Source organism: Thermobia domestica, chromosome 1 (assembly GCF_964235325.1).
Source record: "Thermobia domestica chromosome 1, izTheDome1.hap1.1, whole genome shotgun sequence".
NCBI classification, from domain to species: Eukaryota; Metazoa; Arthropoda; class Insecta; order Zygentoma; family Lepismatidae; genus Thermobia; species Thermobia domestica.
Genome location: NC_137454.1, coordinates 219009343 through 219029215, shown reverse-complemented (window position 1 = coordinate 219029215; position 19873 = coordinate 219009343). Strand labels below are relative to the sequence as shown.

The window sequence follows — 19873 nt, the reverse complement described above, 5'->3', positions numbered from 1 at the left end:
TTGGTGAGGACGCGGACATTGCAGCGATGGTTTAACAAGTTTAAGGACGATGACGAAACACCCGACAACACCACGTGCCAGAAGATCAACACATGTACAAAGAGGAACTGGGACTACAATTCAGTGTGTGGAGAAACCATTCGGCAGCACATCCATCAACTTGTGAAGCACTACAAGTTGGATCGATGGGTCTCTCATATTTTGACTCCGGGCCAGAAGGCAACGCGGCAGTCGCCTGTGTTTATTTACTGTTTCGGAGCCATTTCTGGACAGGGCATTGACATGTGATAAAAAAGTGTGTCCTATACGAGCTCCACGGCGCCGTCATCATTGGTTAGTATCCCATGAACCGATTTCAAAACAGCCGAAACCAACACTGTACCAGAAGAAGGTCCTTTTGTGTGTTTGGTGCATCGTGCATCGGGAACTGCTACCAGCTGGTCAGAGTATCAATGCAACTATGTAGTGTCAGCAGTTGAGCTGTGCTCAACAAAAACTCAAAACTCTGGAGCCATCGCTTCTGAATTGCAAATGAGTCCTCGTTTACGGGACAACGCTAAGTCCCACGTGGCTAAGATGACTCAGGACACCATTTTCCGCCTTGGATGGGAAACAATATTGCAACCACTATATTCCCCGTGTATTACACCGTCCGATTGTCACCTGTTCCATTCTTTGGACAATCACATTAGAGGACGCCAGTTCAAATCCCTAGTAAAAGTCCAAAATGCATCTGATACTTTCTTCGTTTCACGGCCCACCAAGTTCTACCGCGATGGATTCCATGGCCTTCCAGAACGTTTTCAGAAGGTCGTCGACGCTGATTGAGACTGTTTTTGATCTTCCAGTTAGGTGACATATCGATGTTCGAAGGTGGTGGGTGAAAAAGCAACAAAACTTTTCTTGGTTAGCTTTATATTTAAATTTAAGACCTTGTATACAGAACCTATCTACACAAGATTGATTTTCTTTGAAATTTCACTTAATTTCTTTACGGTTTCCTGACAAATATATTTATTTATTATTCGTGACTAAGAAAACATAATTATTTTATTACACTGAGTAGAAATAAAAGAGAGAGCGAATGAAATACAAGTTGAATAAAAGCATTGTTTCTCACCAAATTTTCCATCCTCTATGTCTTTTAAAACACTTGTTAAAGCATATAAAAATATACTGTACTTACAAAGTTTAGTACTTTGTTTTATGGCTGTATTTGTAGTACCTTGTTAAAACGTTTGTCTTCAAACTGTCAAATATAAATCGCAGTAAATTGTGTAATCTGCTGTCACAAAAAAGTATCCTATTTTTTGATCGGTATAAGGAAGAGATACTATACTATTTTTCGATCAGTATGGAAAAACAATATTTCTCCATACTATTTTACCGTAAATTATTAATTGTCAATAAAGTTTGTTACTTTTAAATGAATGAGGCGAGATAATTTTACTATGATGTTTTAAAAGCTGGTCATTTGGGGGGGGGACAGGAAACCATTTGAGGGGGCCCGATGGCAACACCCCTGGTTACCACGAAGTACTAAAAGCAAGAACGAATCAAATCATTCAAAGCGCCTGAGTCTGATAGAATTAGCGAATTAGCTACTGCCAGTTGCAGACGATGCAGTTAGTTACAACTATAGCCGGTAGTGTCGCAGAATCACTTTCGTTGCATTGTGGGAAAAATAATTTCCATCAGTTATATAGGAAGTGATTCATCAGGGTAATCAGTGGACGGAAGGATCTCTTCAACGGTAGAGATAGTGTGGTGAATGTGTAAATATAAAAGCAATGAATAATCGATTGTTAGATTGTATTTGTTCCCGTATTCCTCCATCGCACGATTACAATGGGACATCTGCAATAATGTAGGAAGAGATTGCAAGTGATGATGCGAGTGGTATTCAGGGGTGAAAGTTGTACCATACTCTGTAGACTTGCAGATATTTGCGGAAATTTAGCATGTAAACACACTTACTATACATAACCACACCTTATATTCGGTTATTCGGACTAGAACAATACAACACATACTGCCGTCAATTCGGTGGTCGTTCTTTCTCAAAGAAACTAATCAGGTGTTGTCTTTTGGTCTCTTTGTTTCCTTCTACAATCTGCAGGACTTGTAGAAGCCTCCTTCGAATTGTTTCGTATGACATTTCTGGAATGACAAGGAAAAAACTGTCATTAGCCTAAATACTACTCGCAACAATATTACCTTACTCACATACAAATATGCCTTTCAAACCAGATCGGGCAAAGACGGGCAACTCTCGGTCTTTCTTTCTAACAGATAACAAACATCCCCTACTATCACATCCAGCATATAATAGAACTGAACTCGGTTGGACTCAAAACTCTACAGAAAATTCAATATCAAGTATACCAATTTTGGTTTTCGGTCTTTTTTTTTTTTTTTTTTTTTGTTTATCTACATATCGACTGGTATATGAAAGCATATTAGAGTTCTACGTATGTGTCACGAACGACGAATGGATAACAATGTTCTGTACAGTCATTGTTGGCGCCTAATAACAAAACATTATTTTGTTTTCACATCATGAACTTTACGTCCGCTACTGGGTTGGATACATAGCCTTCTCCTACGACTTTAATCTTTCACAATGGTACTAACTGTAGGCCCAACCTTTACGAACTGCATGAAATCCTACCTACAGTATTTCGGCACACCTTACGTCTTTCCTTATTAAATTTGTATGGTCTTTCATATATCTGATAATTTCGAATTTTGAGGCCAGGTTTGGAGGGTGTCTTTATCACTGTGCAATGTTACACTTTCTAAATTGACTGGGTTGTGGAAACTGAAAGACTGGTTGCAGAAATGTGTTACTTTGCTTGGTAACTATGTAGAAAATGACTAATCATATGTCTGCATTTGGCCCTTCTCCCTCGGCTCCTTCATAGTTAGGACAGAAACTTATTGACCGCTCCTCGTATGAAAGCATGTCTCGTCTCGAAAAGATGTGCTCGTCTCGTGTCGAATGGTTCTGTCTCGTATCGTTTACAAGACAGGCCGAGACGAGACACGAGAAATGTCTCGTTTCGTGGTAACACTAGGCCAACAAAAATTAACTTATGTCAAGTTGTTAAAATTACAACTGTTAACCAAGTTTGGTTTGGTTAACAGAGCACAGCACACAACACGACTACAACCTTCCAACAATGACTGCTTAGTTTCGACTAAACCAGTAACGAATATTACTACGACAGGAATATTTGTCAATACCGTCGGTACAGTCGAAAGGTAAATCTTCTCCACTTATTCTGAAATACTTTTTTCAGAACCTCTTGCGCCACTTCAACAAATAAGGAGGCCTATGTGACTTTCCGATTTCAAAAATGGCTTAGGTTCAAATAATATAAAACAATAATAAAAAAAACTAAATTTTATTGTGAAACCAGCATCCATTCAATACTCAGTACCGAAAAAGGCTCACAAATTTCTGTCTTTGTTCGAAACGAGAAAAACCATGAAACAATGGTTAGTTACTGATGCAATTGCCATTATGAGAACTTGTACTCCTATAACAGGATTTTTACATATAGACATCTCCACCAGCCTCCGGAATGAAATCTTCTGAAACACTGATCTCGATGAATGCTTTAACATTATACTTAGTCTGGAGCGCTATCAGAAAATAACTAAATTTCAATCGATTGAAAAATGGAAATGAAGGCTGTTTGTAAGCATCATTTAAAAAAATAGCTTTAGGTATTCCCTCTTCTTTGTAGGATAGTCCTCATTTGAAATAATAAACGCTGGCATACATTTCGAAAGCAAAAATTTATTCTGAATTAATAAATTTTTAAACAAATTCAAAAACTGTGTTTATATTTTCGAGACACGAGACGAGATGATACATCTCGTCTTGTCTCGTACCTCGCCTCAAGGAGTTCTGTCAAAGGGTTTACGAGACGAGAGACAACAATCATTAAGGTTCAAACTGTGACATTGTGTATCAGAGGCCATGGATCAACCGATCAGATTGCATCAATGATCTTAGACAATGACTTGTCCCTAAGGCTTGCTATAACGAAATATCTTAGGATTTATCTTCGGAAAAATGTTACGACATATTTCGTACGAAATACTATCCTTTTGTGCCACACACGTGAAGATTTTTCCTGTCTGACCTGATTACATGTTTAAGAAGTTCAACTTTTAATAATGCACTTTTCACGAAATATTAAATTCACAGGTGCAGCGGCCACATATTTGGATTTCTTGTGAAATGTTCTTTCAAAATTATATGACACATTTCTTCCGTAACTTCCACAAATTGGCGAGATCTAAAATAGGATAGCACCGGGATAACTACACCCATGTTTTTTTTTTCAATATCATGAGATAGTTCTATTTAATGAAAGTACAAAAATTCTATTTAATAAAAGTACAAAATTGGTGAATTCCTATGCTAACTATACTGCACATTCTACCGATATTGATACCAGGCACTATATTGTTATATTGTACACCTCTGAAAAGCATACTTTCTCTCACCTAATGTTGCTTAAATCGAAATTTTACGAATTTTCTTTCCGAAATAAAGCGTACTCTAAACAAGAGAAATCTCATAGGATGGTTCAGAACATAGGAAATGACATGCGATCTGAGGCCATACACGTTGAGATTTTGACCCTAGGAAAAATTGCAAGAGATTTCCTACGATTTATCCTTTAGTGTAGAGTGGCCTAAGTTTCAAAGTATTAAGACGGTTTATAAGGTCTAAATTCGCAACTTTAAAATTTAGGAATTTTTTACCAATGAAAGGACACAAGTGATACCATCTAAATTTACAAAATGTGTATACCCAAGTACTAAGGAACGAATTTTTATTTTTTGACAATTCCATTTTTTTTGGGGGGGGGGCAAATACCAAATACACACTTCCCGAAATTTAAGGTATCAGTGTCCAGTGAAAGACGATGGGACCCTATATTCATCCATATGATCATATGTTACAATAAAGCATTGCCTTAACACGTTCGGTAATGCTTTATCAAGGAGGTATAATAGGTGAAAAACTTTCGAAATTTGAATTTTTGATATTTTTACCCATAAAAGGGAACAAGCAGGATCAACCAAATTTACAAAAATACATATTTTGATCCTAGAGAACATTTACCAATATCTTTCTCTCTCTCTTTTAGCAATTTCCAAATTTAAGTGGTGAGCAATGTACTCTTCCCAAATTTTAAGATGAGTGTGGCAATGTAGCCATGTCTTGTGTGACCCCTATATTCAAATATATAACCATATAACGTGATAAAAGCTAGCAAAGAGGTTAATTAGATCAAAAACCTTTGAAATTTGAATTTTTAGCAGTTTTTATCCATGAAAGGGTACGAGATGGACTGCCCAAACTTATAAAGATACATATCCGGTCATACAGTGTTACATTGAATTTTTACATTTGGCAATTTCCAATATTTAAAGGAGGTGATCACATGTACCTTTCCTAAGATTTAGTGGTGGGCCAAGATTCCCCTTCTATAATCAAGATGGCATTGACCTCTACGACATGTCTCTCAGCCAATCAGCACCTAGTGAGCCATAAGCAGGACATACTGCAATGGAGAGATTGCCGTGCTGGAGATCGTCAGTTTTGTACTCGATCTCACTTTTGAAATAATTTCACTGCATTTACAATCTTGCTAGCCTGTTTGTGTGACATTCGATGCTTACTACTAAGCCGGCGCCGTCCATTACTAGTAAAACAAATATTAATATTCCAAGTCTAGTTACAGGAATAAGTTAAAATAATTACCACACTGAAATTCAGCACGCTATGATAGTACTATATGTAGGGTTGCCATATGTCCATATTTTGTACGGACTGTTTGTAGGCCTATTTTTGGGTCGGTGTCCATGTCCGTATCGTACAAAGCATGAAATCGGAAAATGTCCGTATTTGACAGCTTTTGGAGCTGCCCGAAAATTTCCGAGTCAGGAATCACTAAAACCTTGGGCGAAAAGAATTGTCTTTTCATCATATAACTTACATTTTAGTTACTATTAATAAAGTAGGTTATGTTTTTAACAAATGTATCATTTTTCCATTCCAGGGTTCTTTTGGTTAGATTTAATATACGTAATTTAATGACAAGATTTATTACATTTGTGTTAATGAAAGAAAATTGCAAAACATGTTTCCAATAGTGTTTTAAGAGTAGGGCTCGGGCCCCCCTCTGGCTCACGAAAATGAATACGTAATATAGCAAACCCCACGTAATTTAAATATCAGAAATACAAGACGTAATATAACAACCATGGAGATGGGCCCCTCCTAGAAAATTTTCTTCGGGAGCCCCTGTCTATCACGAAAGAAACAATGTAGAGAAAGGATTTTAAGTAAGATAGGTGTTCCAGCTTCTTTTGTCCAGAACTGTTGCTGGCTGCATTAATCTTCCGTCACTTGCCAATCGTTGACGATGATTGGCGACGTCTTCTTCGTGTTTGTTGTTTGATGTTTGTTTACAGCTAGCAGATGGTGTTGGGAGTACATGTAGAATTTTGCAGTATACCTAGTGATTGTCACGCTGGTGCCTAATGCTGCAACCATTGGTGTAGAGGTAAATGGCACAATCTAACAGCTGGCAACGAAAATATTTAAGGTTGTTATGGAACGAATCCTCAAGTGCCTTAGAAAGGACAAAATGCCACTAAATTGAACAATCTTACTTTTACTTTCATCTATTAAAGACTGGCTGTAATAGGTTCCAATGAGAAACGAGAGGACGGGACTTGCTACTGCGCATTCAAATTCCACCTGCCTTCCCAGCTGCTCCCGGGTCTAGATGAAATGCCCGCTCTTTGTATGGGGCATATAAGGTTTATGCATACTATTTGAAAGTAATGAAATGAGCGAAACAAATAACAAATAACGAGTGAAACAAATACCCTTTATGTTCTTCTGTTATGTGAGCCTGCTTAATTCTGTAATATCGGTTGCATACCAACAAGGTGTGCTTACTTTTAGATACAGCCACTCGGATCCCAATCCCAAGTTAAAAATGAAAAAGCAGCTTCGTACGCGATTAGATCTTGTGAAACTATCCTGTACAAAACTTGGTGCGTGTAGAAAAAGACACATACATTATTATTATTATTATTATTATTATTATTATTATTATTATTATTATTAGTAGTAGTAGTAGTAGTAGTAGTAGTAGTAGTAGTAGTAGTAGTAACATCAGTAGTAGTAGTCAGGGGCAGGTACTGGGGGTCCGGAACCCCAAATCCCTAATTTTCAGTAAATTTAGCCTAATTTCAGGGGTGATTTTACAAATTTTGATATAATTTATCCTTATATTGAATTTAGACCTCCCTGAAAATCTTTGGACTCCGAAATTAATTTCTGTGTACGTCTCTGGTAGTAGTAGTACTACTAGTAGCGCTCAATGGTAGTAACAGCGTACTTATATTTTTATTCAAGGTTAATTTTAAGACCAAAAAGATCAAGGTCTGAGATGGTGTGAAAACCTGAAAAATATACATAATCAAATATCAATATGTAATTATTTTTGTGCATTGTTTTGAGAAATAGATTGTTCAAATTATTATATTGCATTCTTCAGTGAACTTTAAAAACATATTCACAATCCAGGTAATCTATAATTATAAATAAATTTCCCAAGTCAATTTTCGCATGACGATGCTCAACTTTTGTTTCCACCCGGATATATGTGACGTCATTGCTTGCCAACTGTTAGAAGCTGACGAGCTTGTGCTGGGGAGAAGATAATTTGGGAGGTGTTAACATCTTTTTATCAGCAATATTATAGTTAGAAGGTTAGTTGTACATTAAAGGTGAAATTAATTCAGAAATACAGTTAGGATTGTCTTTCACACTACATAGAAGTACCTAACATGTGAGTGTCTGTGTGCAAGTCGACCATACGAGAGATTCAGCATGGTTGTTTTACATAAATTTTACAGTCGTTATAATTTTTATTATACATGTCCGGAGACCTCGTCCGAATTTGGTTCCATTATAGAACTGGTGTGATGCAAATAGGTTAGATAAAACAAACTAAAAAAAGCAATACAAGCAAATGAAACTGCCAGGACGGATGTAACGAAGTAGCTGAGTCATAGTAGTGTGTAATATGGTAAAACGTTTGTTTGACTCGTGCGTGTGTGAGAAATGCGCCTTGAAGGATTTAACATACGTAACAGCCAGGAATACTCACTTGATAAGAAAGCGAGTATTTTTTTCTTTCATACAAGTAACCGTTTTCATATACGAGGTGTCATTTCGTAGGACCTTTGCTCTTATCTATTGGTTTTAGTTTTCTGTGATTATATGGGGCTTTTCTCTGTGTATAAATGTTTTTGGTATTCCTGCAATGACTATGATGAAAGAAATGCACAAAAATTCATTATTGAATGTTACCGACATTCTAAAAATAACCCTACAAGTTGTCTGGTATATATCGCTTGTTTGATACAACATATACCGCTTATAAGTATAAACTTGTATGATCATTTTAGTTCATCACTGTGATTAGTGCATCAAAAAGTTCGTTACATAGGTCATTTCTGGTAGTTTATTTATATTCAGTCTGTTGTTCTAGTTTACGTAACCGTAGATGCTTCATGTGTTATGTGGTTCTTTCATTTGCGAAATTCACCCCTAGTAGCTTATGAAATATTTCTTTTGGGAATAGTTGCATTTTTAAGTGCACAATAACTTTAGGAGGCCTTAACCGTTATGAATACGGGCTGCAGACATATACATCAAAACGCGAGGTAATAGTATATATGAGAACCCCCTGATCTGCGTTTCTTCTGTGTTCTATTACCACTTCTACATGAAATACCATAAATTTTCTACGTAGTGCAATAGTAAGAAGTATCCATGTGCACAAGACATGCGATATGCATTAAATTCCACCACCCCCAAACAGTCTTAGATAAAGTACAAGGGCACTACACATGCAGATATAAGGTACAGGTACGTTCTTTTTTATTTTCGTATCAGTCGATAAGTAAATAAAAGTCGTTTTGTTACCTCCTTTGTAAGTTCGTACATACTCAATGAATAATCCCTAAAAGTATGAACGTCCTGCTCCTTCGGAAACTGATGCAGCTTCTTGTATACTACATCCGGGCAGAGCACTGGTTGGTAGGGCAGTTCGGGTGTTGCGTCCGTAGCGAACAAGTGATTCAATCTCTCTGAGTATGCGCATAAACGAAGATCAGGGAAACACATTGTGTTTCTATGTCTTAAATGTTGACTTAATACAGTGCATTCACGGAATTACTGCGAGTTGAAAAGTATTCACTTTACCTTAGGTTTTTGAACATTATAACAAATGTCACAGGAAAGATCCCTATGTATTTTGATTACTTATACATTCCTCTTCTGAAGCAACATTAGATATTTCTTCGTAAATTTTAAGAGTCGATAAAATAAAACAGCACCTTGTTCAGTTTGTTAATGAAAAAACTATATGACTTTAACATGCTGTTGTAATTTATAGTGGGTTGATAACTGCTTAACCAAGTAGGACAAGGAGTACTTATATTAGTTGTCAAGGAAAGTAAATTTTCACCCCGGAAGAAAGTGTATGCCTGCGTATCTAGTTCGCAAACTGGAAAGATGATTTATCTCATACGCTAAATACAAGGCAGTACCAAGCATACAGTGACTCACCACGTATGTGTATGCCGACGAATACTACTTGCCTAATTTTACAATTATTATACACTTGTACTTGTAGAACTGAATGTTCTCCCATTTAAGAAACGGAGAAAATAGCTCATGAAACCAGAGTAGCTCAGGTTAATATAGAACATTTTATACAAGAGAAGAAAAAAAATCTTTTACTCGACACCTAGAGGAACATGATAATGGAGGTGAAAATTCTAGAATAAATGTTAATGTTACTGCTTTTTTCTTTGGGGGGGGGGGGGGGCAGGAAGAATAATCCGTGTAGGGTAGATTTAGGGAATGTATCATGGATAATAGTATACCCTTAGCTATGTCTACGAATTTATCGGTTTGATTTTCGTCCTGTTTTATTTTAGCACTAAGGGATACGTCAAATCATCCATTTTTTTTCTTTTTCTTTCTTTTTCTTTTTTTTTTTTTTTTTTTTTTAAACCCACCATATCAACTTTTAATGAAACTTATGTCACTTGTTAGTAGTACAACGGTCATAACCTGTGTGAAGTTTTTCCTCCTCAGACCAAATAGTTTGGAGTTGGCAAAATATGTACTACATATGCCCATCTTCCGAGATTCTGCTTTGAGACTGCACTTTAAATTGAAAATATTATGGCTCAAGTTGTAAAAAGCATAGCTACTTAAATTTTCTCAGCAACAAAGTTAGTAGATTTTAGAAAAAAATATTTCAAGATAGATAGATTTCATCAACTCCTATCCTTGTTTTAAAAACTAGGGTGAATTGATTTAAATCAAATTCCGAAATAAATTAATTTAAAGTGAAATAAGTAAAATCCCGTTTCTGTTCTGTTATTTCGATTATGGAATATAATAAATCATAATGCAATGAGACTCAAATGTATGTACAGCACGGGTTAAGTTCCAAAGTTGGACGTCCATTTCCAGAAAAATTTATAAAATTTACAGGGGAAATATGGATAACTTGATCGTTTGTGTTCCCGATAATATATAAGAATCTCGAGAAATCTCTCTATTTGTTATAAACATGGGACTATTCGGCAAGCGGAGGAAACTACTTAGCGCAAGGTAACGGATATTACATTAAGTGAAACAGTTGCAAACATCATATCCCGTTGGTTGCAGCATTAAGAGCTGCCCGTGGGGGTGTAAAAAAAAGACTAAAGTGTCATAAAGATTGTAGTGTTAACAATTTTCTTCATTTACTTTCAATAATTTACCTACCGTTTAGCGATAAACTTTGCACAAAGCGTGTGATGATAAAAAAAATATGCATTAAATCTAATTTCTAGATTATAAGGTCCCTCAATGTATAAAAATCAGTGTTTTCATATCATGTTCATATATGTACTACAGTACCACAACTTGAACATTAGAGAACTATTAAAAGATGAGTTGAACAGTGTGACCAACGAGGTGTATAAAATAGGGCTGGAATTAACAATATAACAGTTTTTTTCAAAGTTTTTTTGTGACAGGCTGTATATGCGCTTTGAAACTAGTACGTATGGAATATATGGCGATAATACAGGAAAATAAATACAAATGAGGATTACTTATTTAAAAAAAATAAAAAAAAAAAAAAAAGTTGAGTAAAGCATCCACCTGGCAGTCGAGTATTTGTATTCTTTTTCCGCATCAGTTCAATGGTCAGATTTTTCTGTATTATTCTACCTTATATTTTGCTTTGTGCATTGCATTGTATTCAAAATCACGTGTATTTATTTCCTTTTTCTTTCAGAAAACAATGTTTCTGTGGGACTGGTTCACAGGTGTCTTAGGATATTTGGGTGAGTTGGTGTAACTAGAGTTGATTTAGAATACAAAGGGGAACGAGAATGTCTAAATTATATATACTTAAATGAGGGACATTTATGTTCAGTGTAGTTGGTTTCTAAACGTGATCTATTTTAACGTCGCGATAGTTTTAAAACATAAGATGGTTTTCTTTTCAACAATATTTTTAATTAGCCATAGCTACAAATTCTGAAGACAAGATGGTAAAAAAAGTGAGTCAGCCTCGTTTTTTTTTAATTAATTCGTTTCAGTACTATTTTAAAAGTGGTTATGTGGATCTGCCGTGTTTATTGCGTCTGTAAAGGTTTTCCTGAACGGTTTGTCATTTATAGTGTGACCTTTGTCAGCAGGTGAAGTCACTTACATGAAGATCAAATCTGTTGATGAAAAATTTTGTTCTTTAAATGCAACAGTTCTGAAATCGAAAATTGAATAATTGACCTCTTGGTAAAACTTGTAATTTTGTACTAAATAATTTTTTGGAGAAATCTCTTCCTTGAAAGACGATGGAAGTTTTATAGATCTTCCAAAAGCACGAACGATGTTTGTCTCCCATGTGTAAGGAATCTGCAAGAATTCTTTTCTACAAAAACAAGCCAACTTTTAAGAAGAGCTCAAGAGGTCAACTTTCAGTTACAGAACCGTTGCACCTAAAGAGCAAGACGTTTTCATAAAATGACTCGATCTTCACGTGAGTAACTTCACCTGTCAAGGAAGGTCACAATATAAGTGAATAAAACCGTTCAGGAAAACTCTTGGACGCAATAAATAAGATAAATCCATACTACCACATTTGAGATAATATTAAAAATGGATCAGTTTCATTGTATAAATGAACATTCATTTTTAACGTGGTGTTGAAACAGTACTATTTCAAGTAGAAAATAATACAGGAAGATCTTTGTTTTGTTGCTCATTACAGGTTGTTTCTGGTTTTAAATAATTAATATTTTTAGTTAAAGTGATGTCACGCAATTATATCTGCCTAGACTGTTGGAGATGTAATAACGATGTGCAACTGTCAACATCTTTGCTTTGAAACAGTTGCAAGCACGGAGGGTCAGAAAATAGTGAAAGAGTTAAAAAAAAAAAGTGAGATAAGAGAAAAAATCTCCTCAACTAATATTTTGGGATTCACTTCTAACTCCTTTTGTGTCTTTTATATGACACTGGATTATAGAGTTTGGTATTTTATATTTAACTGTGATCCTTGGTGAAATACCAGACACCTTTAGACTATTGCATTGAGGACATTCTGTAAGTCGTCTGTATTGGATTATGGAGGCTTTTTTAAATTTTGTACCATTTTCTTGTATAACATTATTAAATTAGTTGAAATGAAGTAAATATATTATTAAAAGTGCAAACATTAGGTTTCAGGTGTGTGTGTATTTCCACACTTGTTTACAAAGACAGTAGTTGCCCTTGTTCTGAATTTTGCGGTACACGTAACCCATGTGGGGAAAATACTGGGGATTATAACACAACTTTGGCTAGGATCACAATAATGTGAGAATACGTACACAGCACCAGTCCATTCTATAAACTTTACTACTAATGATAAATCATTGATTTAGTTGCATGTAACAGAAATAGCAAATTTTATTGTTCGACAGACGGACTCTCGTTGAGTATAAATATTAAGAATTTCGAGTAATTGTTTAAGGATATTAATTGATACATGTTTAAAATAAAATAGTTCAAGAAAAGATTCTGAAAAGTAAGATGGATTGCCAGTGAGTTGCCTCATCTGCCCTGGAAGATGTCTGGAAACACAAAACAGTGCAGTTGAAAGCTTATTAAGTGTTAGATGCAATAAATGAAGAAGTACATTTTACAAATTATAATAAGAATTTTAAATTAAACTCTTTCATTGTTAGAAGAATAAATCTTCTGTGAAGTTACAAAGAGAATGACAATAATGTAATTGTAATTGGGAGATGAGATACTGTCAGTGATCTTCAGCTTCTAATATTTTCTTTTTTATAAATTCTGGTCATTTAATAGCTGTGTGGACCAGTACACTTATACAGAAACATGGTCAGTATTTTTTAAATTACAAATAAAGGAAGGGATACAGAAACATTATTAATTATATAGAAATACTTGAAAACTTCAAAAGTCTTCTTAAGAGTAATAAAACTACATGTAAAAATTAACGCCTCTAAGGTAAATTATCTAAATTTTCTTCTGCATAGCAAACTTTACATCTGTAGATTCAAGACGTAATTTCGCTTTATGTGTAGCACTTGAAACACCTGCTTCTACTTCATCGTGAGCATTAGACTGTTTTTTTAAATTTATTTTGCATTAAGAATGGAAGGTCTATCATAGATATATTAGATGGCATTGCAATTATCTACATGATGAAACATATATTTTTTAAAGTTTCTAACCGATCCTTGAAAATCCTGTATCAATTACTCTTTGGTCAGTAATGAAACGATCGGCTTTCTGGACTGTTGTTAGTGCCGAAAAATATGATTCCATAAGCAGAAGATATGAAACAGTAAAGATTCTAACTAGAACACTGTTTGGGATTTGATCTTTGCCATTTTCTAAGTATTTAGTTGGTAAGATATTTGGAATAGTAATGACTTGTTGCTCACATTGTAAATTTATTTTTATGGTACAAGGGCTGGAGAAACGCAGAGGCCATTTTGCTTTTCTCGGATTAGAGAAGTCAGGAAAAACAACACTGATACAACAACTTTTGGATGAAAATTACATCTCTCCAATACCTTATAGTTGTAAGTGGAGTGCGAATACTGGAGTTTGAAACGTGTGTTACTTGCTTGGAAACTATACGAAAGTGGAGGAGATCTGTTCAACTAACATCCTCAAGACACTTAACACGCCCAATTTTTAACAAGAAATTGCACTAGTATGGCGTCCTTTTATTTTCTTTTTTCAGAATGAATTTTATAAATAATAAAAATTGCAAATTATGATTCTTCCTTTTCTCTCAATGTACCTTCTTGAGAAGTTGCATATAAATCAATATCAACAGGTTGATAGTCCTTTTGCTGGAAGTACTTTGTTTTGTGTACCTCAAACATCCCATTTTAAATGAATAAAGAGTTATGTGGGGAATAGTATGAAAGAGGAAATGAACCCTGTGTTTAATTTTCAAGAGTTGCAAATAGGATATGGTTTGCTTTGTGTCTAATAGCTATTTTTAAAGTTAAGAGTGGGCTAGAAAAGATAAAGTTGGTTGTAGCGTACGACTAGCTCGTACATAAGAGAACAGTTTGTTGCATATGAATACATGAAGCACGGCACCGCAGGGTGTGTAATTGAATGCTGGAAATTATTGTGTAATACTCGAAGAATGTGAAAATTCCTTTTGAGAATCAAGATACCAACCCTATCATCGGGGTTGTAAGTGTTAATAGGGCTAACTGGCCAACCATTGAAAAGCTAGTAGTTCGAGAAAGAGAGTGGATGGTGTTTATAAAATATTATCTTTCAACTTGTTTTTTTTATATAGTTTGTACTCATTTAATGTTTGTGAGGTGTCAAGATAGTAGCACATCTAAATATGTAAGCATAAACATTGAACATATTACTCTTTGACACTTGTTATTAATTGGTCTTCTACTTAACAGTGTTTCTGTACCAAATGTAATACGAATGAAAAAATCAGTCTGTTTGTAATACGGTGAAGTAGGTGACGAAAGAGTTGGCAATGAGGGGTGAGCGTAGGCCAACATATATATATACACACACACACACACTTAAAAAAAAAGATTTGGCAGGCATTCTGGGAGAAATAATGACCAGAAACACTTACTCTTCTGGTAGTTTTTCTTACGTCGATTTTAACCCACTAATTCCTGATCATTTTTTAAAATTACAATATTGTAGAAGACTTTGCTTTTTAAACGTATTTTACAGGCTGTTAAATATCATAGCTTACAATCGTATGTGGCACTTAATTTTTAGTTCACGTAGTATACTAGAAATTTTTGTAGCAGGACGCTGGGAATATCAGTCAGCTCCAGTGGACTTAGATGAGTTCATACCTAAATATTTTTTTTACTTTGGATCGTGATATCATTTTCTGCATAACATTGTTTTATGATGATTATTACAAGGATGAATAGTAAGTTTTTGCAATATTCTGGTACACAATATACGTGTATTTATTACAGTACAATGAAAACAGGTCAATATTAAAGATATAGCTCTTCGAGTTGGACTGTCTGCAGGTACCTTCCTGTCAGTTCTTCGATTGCACGACGATACCATCTTGTCTTTAGAGGCAGCGAAATCAGTCACTGCTATTTCCATCTCCTACTAGATGGTGGAGCATCATGATTTCAGGAAGTGCATGGACCAAAATAAGAACTAATAAGGAGTAACTATGCTGCCGGGTGTGGCATCAGTTCGAGGCCATTAAGTTCCTGATTTTTTGTTGCGTTTTTCGGGCCGAATGATGATGTGCGTTTTGTAATTGTAGTAGGACGTGCTTTCGGTACACCAACGCAAGATATTTTTGGCGTAGTGCTCCATACATCCGCTTCAACTCTTCGGAATAAAGGTCAGCATTGATGGTACGACGATTAGAAAGGAAATCAAAGTGAATTACACCTTCCTCGTAGTTCCTTTACATATAGAACATGACTTTATTCTCGAAGTGACCCTGTTTGACGACCGGTTCTGGAAGTTGGCCCTTGTTCAACGACTGTTTTTGCGCATTTGGATTTTGGAGAAACATCCACTTTTTATCGCAAGTGATAATCTGTTTCACGTTTCTATATCACGCGGATTTTGCAGCAGTTGTCGGCACACATCCGCTCCTTTGGGCCTGAGCTGAAGTCAACTCATGTGGCACAATGCGGCAGATTCGAATGTTTTTTTCTGGAGTTCGTTAAGGTGATACCTAGAGGAGGTTGTGCTGGTGGTTGTCGAAATTCCTGGAAATTCCAACTAGGACATGTCGAGTGCTGGTGGTTGGAATTTCCTCAATGACGTGTCATATGACCTCAGAATCTGTTACCCTGAGGAGACGTGACCTTGGTTGATATTTGAATTTTATTAACTTTCACTAAATTTCTGGAAACTGTTTGTGCTATGGTTCACTACACCTTTCCCTTTCGCATGACAAATGTTTTAGGTTGCAGCCGCAGCATTATGCCCGAGTTCGAACTCGTACAGTAAGTTCACGTATCAGTCGTTGTTGAGCTTTCATCACTGCCACTAAAAATTAACTGAAGATATTGACGGAGTGGCGGCCCCCATGTGAGATAGTCCAATTGCCACACTAGCTCTTCGGCCAGTTTGACCTTGTAATTACGGTCGATTATGGCTTGCTTATTGGGTGTGCAAGACTTGAGAGAGGAGAAAAATCAGTTATTTTGTGTTTCTATTCGTAGAGGGTTTTTATGTATTAGAATAACATACAGATTAAATATATGCTCAAAGGCGTATGCATGGACATCCGCAAGGAGTGGCAAGAAGGGCCGTGGCACTTCCGTGGAACTGAATCAATAATTTGAATTCTTTCCGAGCATGAGCCTTTATGCTAGAAGGCCATTAAAAAAAAGGAGGGAAAAAACTCCCTTATGTGAAAATTCTGTGGACACCCTTGAACAAGTGTATATATCAAAATCTTATATCGTACGTAACAGAACGTATTTAAAAGTGCGTAACGAAGTTTCTTCCAAAATACATTTCAAAACTTTTCAAAAATTGCTATGTTAAAAAACTATATATAGAGCGTATCAAAAGTCCGGAGCCATACGTCAACTCCATTGTAAGCAAAGAAATAATGGAGAGGAAAACTGCTGGAAATAGATCGTTTTTAATTTAAAATGCTAGAATTTTTCCAGTCGCACCAGCCTTTTGGACTCCATATTTGTATGAACACCCTATTTAAATGAAAAAGTAACGTTGCCAGGCCCTCACTATACCAATAATACAGCATTGTTGGGAAACTGATTCGAAGTGGTCTCAGTTCCTTCACATATCAATGCCATTCTTTCGTCCCCCTTACATTCCGTGCGAATAGCCTGGTGAACTGGAAATGTTGCGTTTTCATTAAAATAGGGCACCTTATCAGTGTGGAGACCAAACGGTTAATGGATTCGAAAAATTCCATCATTTTAGATTAAAAAACATCTATTTCCAACATTTTGTGTGTGTGTGTGTGTGTGTGTGTGTGTGTGTGTGTGTGTGTGTGTGTGTGTGTGTGTGTGTGTGTGTGTGTGTGTGTGAGAGAGAGAGAGAGAGAGAGAGAGAGAGAGAGTGACACTTTACGGAGTTAGCCCTGGACTTTTGATACACGCGGTATATGTTTACTTATTTTTAATTATAAGGTTTTTTTTTCTAATAACGTAAAACAATCACTTTACTTCTTTAACATGCAATGGCGAATATACCAAATACAAGATTGTATTAAAAATATCATTAATGGTTGACTATGCGTGTCATTTCAACATTTTTTTTTTTTTTTAACATGGTCTCATGAGTCAGAGGCAGATATTGATCATAAAGTAGAAAATTTTCTTTTTAATAAGATAGCAACAATAGGTTTTCATACGCTATGCTGCAAGCATTAGATGTAAGTGTACTGGTTTATAGAGTTTACGTATTTCGGTTAAGAATTAAATGCCCATATTTTGGTGGCTGGAAGGGAACTAGTTTAGCTACAGCAGAACAAAAAGACGAGGTGCAATATAGTGATTAAAGAAAAAAAAGTCTTAAAATATAATAATAATACATGGTTTGGCAATAATTATTTAAGTTCTTCATTGTGTGTGTACTCGATTTAGTTCTATTTTCGTTATCCTTTCATCCTGAAAGACACTTCAATGAGGCCAGTTAAAAATTTGAGACTCATATTTTTTCATTCCAGATAGCTAATTTTATTTCTTTTCTGTGGAGTGCAGTCACATGCATAAAGTTTTGATTTAGATTCTTGCGAGTTGAACGAAGTGTGTCATTTTGTTCCATTCATCTAATATTTTCAGTGTGACAGTATACTATGTTTTTGTCTTTGTATTGTTTTAAAAAATAAAAAGCTCTTCTTCTATTAATATAGATGTAGAAAATTGCATGTATTAACCCGTTGCATGATACGTTTTTATTTTCCACAGGACTATGGAAAAAATCGGGCAAACTGCTTTTCCTAGGACTGGATAATGCTGGTAAAACTACTCTCCTCCACATGCTTAAAGATGATCGTTTAGCTCAGCATGTGCCAACTTTGCATCCAAGTAAGAACTTGTTCGTTACCTAATAAACTAAATCTGTTTAAACTGTAAATTTAATACAATTAATTAATTGAAAGTAAAAAATAAAGAATAATATAGAACGAAGAATTAGTTTATTAATGGTTTTAGTTTAGACAACTATGGAGCGAGTTGGTAAAATTCCTGCATTTAGGATGATGTATCTGGCGGTTTACTTATAAAATTCGAGTATTTTAAATTAATTTCTTGTGTTACATATCGTTGCTGAGGTCTATTCTCTTCAGAGGATGTATGCAAGCTATTGTTATTATTATCATTTGTACTACAGTACATAAAGCACATGCGTAAATATTTTAAGAAGTAAAGTATTTACATTGATTCATGAGTCTAACTAGTGAGGCGGCACAAAATATAGTGTTTATGATTGTATTCGGAAATACGGATACGAATCCAGCGTTAGTACTTCTGACTAAAATCTTTTTCAGGTTTTGAAGGTTATTTTTTAATAGTTGAACATCTGGCGATTATGCACCGAGGCTAAGGAAGACTGTGATGATAATGAGATGGACGATGATTGTAGAATGACGAAAGTATGAGGAAACGGGAGAACCCCGAGAAAATCAACACAACACTTCGTTCGTTCTTCACAAAACCCATTTGGCGTGAGCTGGGATCGTACCAGGGACTCTATGCGCCAGAGGAAGTTTCAAAAAGTGATTACTGATTTCGTATCTTGAAACTTCAGAATGCTTCATTTCGTCATTCCTCAATCTGCAAACAAGCAAGCGAAGTTCATATGACATGCCTATTTATTAAATATATAATCTTTTAGAACGTATTTTGAGAATCTTATTTATTTGGTTTGCTAGTGGTAATATTTAGTAGAGAAAATGTGTGAAGTAGAATCTTTGTAGTAATATTGTCTTAAAGAAGCAATTGGCTGGATATCTGTTGACGTTCTGGTTGGTATCAAAGGTGTCCAAACTCATGAGGTCGGCGCTCACGAGTTCGGAACTCACGCTCACTCGACCTCAGTCTCACGAAGTGAGCGTGAGGTTAGGCTGGTTATGTGAGCGTGAGGTCAGACATGATGTGAGCGTGAGGTCGAGTGAGGTGAGGTTAGACTGATGTGAGCGTGAGGTTGTATCAAAGTAAGCACCTGGTTCTTCCAATAGCAGGGATAAGTATATTGTAATTCGAAAAGACTGTA

The 19873-nt window shown here is 35.6% G+C and overlaps 1 protein-coding gene across 2 annotated transcripts in view; it reads left to right on the top strand.

Annotated features, from left to right (window-relative positions):
- Positions 1-7676: 7676 nt before the first annotated feature.
- The window catches only part of Sar1 (Secretion-associated Ras-related 1), a 36676-nt gene continuing 24479 nt past the window's right edge, over positions 7677-19873 (top strand). Inside the window, exons 1-3 of one of the 2 annotated variants that reach the window (XM_081770189.1) lie at positions 7677-7812; positions 11412-11460; positions 18568-18687. In XM_081770189.1, the coding sequence (XP_081626315.1) occupies positions 11418-11460; positions 18568-18687 (163 nt within the window). In that variant the 5' untranslated portion in view covers positions 7677-7812; positions 11412-11417. Of the gene's footprint in view, positions 7813-8016; positions 8039-11411; positions 11461-18567; positions 18688-19873 lie in introns of those variants that run through there. The other variant, XM_081770198.1, reaches the window with a different exon arrangement.